The following is a 6,675-nucleotide window of genomic DNA, read 5'->3' on the forward strand; positions in this document are numbered from 1 at the left end:
AAAAAACTAAGGGAAGGCGTTGGATCTTGTCTATTCTTCTGTTTATTCTTCAAGTAAGTAAAAAGTTGTTGGAGGTAAGTCCAAGACTTTTAAAGAAGAATGTGTGAGCGGGTGGACTCACCAAAGGCCACAGAGATGAGAAGCAATGTGGCAAGGCCTACACAGAGGAGCCTGGTCTGAGAACGGGCTCAAGGAAGACACTCGGAGAACCCCAGATTACTCAAAGGGGACAAAAGTTGGGGGACTGGCTTTGATTAAGTTCTACCCACACAAGAAGAGGAAAAAAGTACAGAAACCAAAGAATCTGGTGAAAAAGAAAGAATTTTATAAACAAAGCTAAGTGTGGGCAGGGACAGAGATGAGTGCTCAGATCTATCATCTTAAACTCTGAAGTTGCTGGTGTGCCCCAGGGGCTCTGGTGAGCCAGGCTTGCACACGATGCTATCAAACTCAAGTCTTTCTGGAGGGAAAGCTGGGTTGGTGATGGTGTTCCATTGCTGACTCGGTGACTTGGCTGGGAGCAGTCTACCTGGGCAGGTGGGCCCAACATGGAGTGGAATGCATGCTATAGTCCCCCCTTGATGGCACAAGAACTTGGTTTTGCTCCACATGCATTTAGCTCCAGTGACTTAAGTTGCTGAGAATGGGAATTTCATCTCAGTGAAAACTACAAAGGTTTCTCTATAATGGTAGGTGGTAAATGAATCATAAACATTTTTAAGATAGATAAAGGAAAATGCGCATTTATGGGAGAGAGGGAAACCTTGCTATATGCTGGCATCAGAGTTGTCGATAGCTATTAACTCATAGGGAAATGAGTTGGTGTTTATCTAAAAAATGCACTTTCTTGGACAAGACATTAAAAGCAAGAGCAAACTAAAGAATTCCCCCAGGAAACAACAAATGTGAATGAAGCAAGATGGTTGGAGGTCAGTCAGCATGAGAAAAACTGGAGAGGCCATTACTCAGCCCACAGAGAGGCTACAATGCAGAAAGAACTGGCTGGAGAAAATTTGCCTAGCATGCGCAAAGCTCTGAGATTAATTCCCAGTAAAACACACACACACACACACACACACACACACACACACACACACACAACTTATGCTATGCCATGCATGTGCACATTTTGCATGGCTGAGTTTAATATTTCAGTGGTGTCAAATATTTGCATGTTTTCTGGGACATGTGGAACTTACAAAATAATACCTGGCCCAATTAAAGTAAGCTCAAGTCTGGTATGTAGCTACCAGTTTTCAACATGTGACCCAGAGAGGATACTTCTCTCAAACTGAATTGAATTGGCTGTTTCTTATAGTATGCAGCATTTTGAGCAAAGTGTATAAGTTTTCCTTTATTTTTTTGCTATTGATTCCCATTCAGGGATCCCAGGACAGGAGCATGTGGTACTAAGAGAATAAGCATTAAATAAAAAAAATACAAACTGACTATTGGGATATTCTCAATAATACAGAAAAATAATATTTCTAAGTCTGAGAGGGTAATAGTGTGTTTTAAAGTTTTTCAAAAGTCAAATGATTGACAGGTGTGTTACGAACAGTCGATATTCTAATTTTAGGAGTTGTCATTGTTAAGTTTCTATTGCTGTGATAAATAAATATCATGACCCAAAGCTACTTGGGAAGTAAAGAGTTTATTTCACTTTACAACTTATGACTGCATCACTGAGAGACAGCAGGGCAGGAGCTGGGGTAGAAGCCATGGAGGAGTGTTACTTTACTGCCTTGCTCCCCACAGCTTGTTCAGTCTATTTTTTTATACAACCCAGAACCACCTGCTCAGGGATGGCACCACACCAGTCTAATCATTAATCAAGAAAATGGCACTCAAGCTTGCCCACAGGCCAATCTTCTGGGGGCATTTTCTCAGTTGATGTTCCCTCCTCTCAAATGAATCTAGCTTGTGTCAAGTTGACAAAAAAACATAAACAAAAACAAAACCCAAAAAACAAAACAAAACAAAAACCAACCAGGACAGGGCTTAAACACACACACACACACACACAAAAAGCATCAAAATTGTGCATTAATTTTTACCTCATGTTGCACTTACAGTTCAAATTCACAATGCCTCCCATTCCTCCTCTATAAAGGGAACCTCCGTTAGGTCTCATTTGACTGACCAAAGACATCCCTTTGCAGTGGCCGTTTCTAGTATTTCTGGCAGTTCACTGAGTCTGAGGTGTAGCTTCGGGATGCTTCAGCTCCTCTGGTATGAGGAAGCACCTTGCAGCTGAAGGTGTTTACAGCAACTGGCCACAGGTAAGCGCATACTACCATTACCTCCAATGAGCCACATGCCTGGGGCTCACTCCTGGGCAGCTGCATTGCATTTTAAATAATGACAGCAAATGAGGAGAAGGTGATGGGCAGAGGTAAGAAGTCTGTGCTGGTTTTGAGCACCTATCAATCTAATATTATTTCAAAAGACAAACTAAAAAAAAAAAAAAACATTTTGCTTTATGGTCTGGCTTTAAAGCAGACATTTATCCTATGGGAAAAAGACACAGAGAGGTGGGACGTTAGTGAAGCTCACCCAGCATTTGAGTGATGTGTTTTCCCGTTGTCCTCACAGAGCACTTTATAGAACTAAATAGTCATGGGGCATAGCCGAGATACATGCAAAAGGACAGACACTGCAGCCTATGCCAGGCAACTGAAGGCAGGAGGAGCTGTCAGCAACCAGAAATGGAAAGCCATTTCAAAGCACGCGTCAATAAGCAAGCCTTCCACTCTAAAAAGTTTTTCCTTTTTAGCTTATTGTTGTTATTTTAAAGAACGGCACTAGGGGGCTGGCTCAGAAAGAAAAGTGCTGACTATGCAAGCGTGAGGCCCACATAAAATGCTGGGTGTGGTAGTGAATTGCCTGTAGCCTCGCTGGTTCCTTCCTTCCGGAGTCAGGAGGTTTGTTCAGATGGTTACTTGAGCTCCTCTCCCTTTAACATAGATTTTTAAAACCCTCATTGCTTTTAGTATATTATTTTCTGACTATACAGCACCAAGACAGCTTGACTATTGTCCACCCATGACTTCAAAGTGACAGTTTTTTACAGACAGCACCCTCACCTACCCCAGCAGAGGTCTGTCTTGTGTCCTGTCCAGAGGCAGGCAGAGGAACTCTGCCTGGCCTCACGTGATTTCAAGCATCCTACAATGACACCTATCTCAGGATGAACCCAGCTCTCTCCAAATCACAGATGAAAAACATCTTTGACGTAGGAAATGGGACAATGACAATGACTAGGAGATGGCAATTCAAGACAATCCTACACACATATGTGAATAACAGCAGTTACCTTAAGATTAGATAGCTCAGTAAAGCTGGAAAAAAAAATCACAGACTCTCATGGGTATTTGTTTTCTATATCCCGAAAAAATGGGAATCTCTATGATAAAATAACATATTGACTGTGTTGACAACACAATCTTATCTCAATTTTATTTATATGTATACATAAATATATTTATATATTTGTATAATTACATATTTTATACATTTAATAGAATGTATTATATTATGCATATCATATTATATAGCATAATATATATTTAATGCAGTAAAGTATCAATCAACATGGCATATGGATATCGATCCTGTATAACTATCACTGTAATAATGACCACAAAAAATCATTTCTGCAACTAAAGCTCAGGCAATAAAGCCAGCTCCCTAGTCAGCTTTATCACAGACTTTTATAGAGACATTATGAATATTAAAACCGGAATAATAGTCAAATATTTTAAACTCCATTGGCTCATGAAGATAGTAACCTGAGGTTTGCCATTTGGCTGGCTGCCTAAAAGGCAAACAGAAATGCATTTGCAGGTGGTCTAGCTTTGCCTGCTGATGAGAACCCAGTCCCTGGAGCCTTTATTCCAGACACTTAACGAATGTGCTTAATTTTTGTTTCCTCATTTGCTCCTTCAAGAAGGCTCTGGGAGTCTCTAATTCTCAGCTCTATGTGCCTAGAATGGTCTGGTTTTACATATGCCCATCAAGGATTCAAAATAGCATGCCAAGTAAAAGTTTGATGCCTCAGAACTGAGTTTTAATATCAGTGCCACCACTTTCTAGGCATGCTATTAACTTCCTAAGGCATCCATGTGTGTCCTTCACAAGATGGGGAAAATAACTGTGCCAACCTTCTAGAATTCTGATGATCTTATAAGCTTATACATGTATGTACCCAATAGAACTTAGCTGTGAGTATTACTGTCACGGGGCATACATGGGTCTGTCTTTAAGAGTAACTAGTAGTTTAACTGTATTGGTGTTACACCTCTGCTTCCAACAATCAAAACCCCACGGTGTTAAACTAATGGGGTTAAGGAAGGGGACATAGCTCATTTGATAGTGCCCTTGCCTAGCCCTGTGCAAAGCCCTGGGCTCAGTCCCCACATAAACCAGGCATGGTGGGGTACACTACCCTCAGCTACCTAGCAGATTCGAGGTCAGCCTGAAATACATGAAAGCCTGTCTCAAAAATAAAATATAACATAGACGAGAGAGAGAGAAGGAGGGGAACTGGAAGTGTTTATCATTTCTCCCTTCTGTTACTTACAGGTTTAAGGTAGGCAACATTGCTGTGTCGGATGTCATTCAAGAGCTGGTCTCTGGGAGTGATTTCCACCAGCGGAGGCGGCCTATTTCTAGGCACTGGCTTGAGCGTTTTGATGACATCTTTGAGGTTGGTTTTCTCCTGTGCCTCTCTGGCTTCCGGCATTCGAGATTTGCGCTGAATTCTCTTCAGCTTTACCACCCTGAAGGAGTCGGGGTCTGTCTTGCACTGTGGAGGTTGGGGCGGATTTTTGATCATTTCTTTTCTTGCACCAAAGGGGACTTCCTGAGCATCGAGGGGCCGCCCGGATGAAGGCTGGAAGAACTCCTGCATTCTGGGATCCGGCATGGGTCCTCCCAACCTCTCCCACATCCCAGGGGGCAGCCCCAACCCATTCTCCAACATAGCTATCAGCTTTCTCTGCTCTTTAAGTTGCTGCTGCTGCTGTTCTTCCTGTCTTTTCTGCCTCCGTTTATCCTGGTTCCTGGTAAGCAGATTCGTTACCACCATTCTGGGACCAGGAAGCTCGAAATGGTAGCCCATCTTCAACAGAGTGTTGTTGGCCTTCAGAAGCCTCGAGATTTCCATTTCGGCGTGGTGGCCCAGCATATGCCTCTGGTTGTGAAACCGAAGTTCAGTCAACGTTTCATTGAACTGGAGGCACCTCATGATGGCCACGATGCCCTTCCCGGTGATGAAGTTGGACTCGATATTGAGGGTGGTGATGCTCCTATTTTCGCGCAGCATGTTGGCCAAGGCGAACGCTACGCTCTCATCAGCACCGACGTTGGCTAAGCTGAAGCTTTTGATGTGTTTGTTTTTCTTCATTGCATTGACAAAGTCCAGTAACATTTCTTTAGGGATGTTTTCAATGTTGTTCAGGTTGAGTTCCTTCATGTCAGGGTCATTCTGTCTCACTCGTCTCAAACTTCCATCCAGGTCTGTCTGGTTCCCTGACGGCCTTGCACTTACCTTCAGAAAACTGGTATCTAGAGCTAACTTCTTAGGGTCTAATTTGGCTATTTTCTTCTCACTCTTTTCTTTGGTCTCTGGTGTGTCTTTTTGCTCTTCAGGTGATTTACTAGCCGGCTGCTGGCAGGTGCCCAGATTGTTGTGGCCTTGTTCCTTTGCTTCGTTCTTTTCTCTGTTGGTTTGTTCACCAACTTCATCCTCTTCATCTTCATCATCCTCTTCTTCATCATCTTCTTCATCTTCATCCTCCTCTTCTTCATCTTCATCGTTATCTTCTGTTTCTTGTACATTATTGCTCCCATTTGATTCTCTTTTCTTTGCAAGGATTTCACTGTTGAGCTTTTCTTTTAAAAACTGGGGCATGCTTTTAATGCCTTTGTCTCTTACTTCATGTTGTTTTTGAGTGTTTTCCTAAAAGATAGGTTTACAACAATTAGAATCCATAGCAGTGAAGAAACACAAAATCCAGCAATGTCTACTGGAGTTTAAAATGTTGGGGTTTTGTTTTTGTTTTTGTTTTTGTTTTGTTTTGTTTTTAGGGGACTGGAGAGATGGCTCAGCAGCTAAGAAATGTTTGCTGCTCTCTTCCAGAGGACCTGAGTTTGTTTCTCCATACCCACTTCTGGCAGCTTAAAGCTGCTTGTAACTCCAGCTCCAGGGATCTGACGCCCTCTTCCGGCCTCCTAAGGCACTGTATTCAAATACACTAAGGCTAATCTCACACACACAGGAATGCACATGCATGCACTTAAGCACACACACACATACAGTTACACATAGAAGAAGTCTTTCAAAAATATTTCTGGGGCTGGGGAAATGGTTCAGTGGGTAAAGTACTGGCTGCACAAGCATAAGAATTTGAGGACCTGAGTTCAAACTTCCAGCATCCACATAAAGTAAGATGAAAAATGGAAGATGGAGACCAGAAGAATCTCTGAAGGCTCAGGGCCAAGTAAGCCTGGCATACGCAGTGATGATTAAGAGACTAAGAGACCCTGACACAAACAGGTGAATGCTATAACTGATGCCTGAGGTTACCCTCTCCCTCTCCCTCCTCCCTCTCCCTCCTCCCTCTCCTTTCCTTCCCTCTCTCCCTCCCTTCCTTCCCTCTCCCCCTCCCTTCC

The 6,675-nt window shown here is 42.8% G+C and overlaps 1 protein-coding gene across 2 annotated transcripts in view; it reads right to left on the reverse strand.

Moving 5' to 3' along the window:
• Positions 1 to 6,675, reverse strand: part of Lmod3 (leiomodin 3) — a 16,307-nt gene that overhangs the window by 5,418 nt on the left and 4,214 nt on the right. For both annotated transcript variants that reach the window (XM_031382700.1, XM_031382699.1), the window contains one exon: positions 4,583 to 5,962. In XM_031382700.1, the coding sequence (XP_031238560.1) occupies positions 4,583 to 5,962 (1,380 nt within the window). The remainder of the gene's footprint in view (positions 1 to 4,582; positions 5,963 to 6,675) is intronic.

The sequence above is a fragment of the Mastomys coucha genome, unplaced genomic scaffold (assembly GCF_008632895.1).
Source record: "Mastomys coucha isolate ucsf_1 unplaced genomic scaffold, UCSF_Mcou_1 pScaffold20, whole genome shotgun sequence".
Taxonomy (NCBI): Eukaryota; Metazoa; Chordata; class Mammalia; order Rodentia; family Muridae; genus Mastomys; species Mastomys coucha.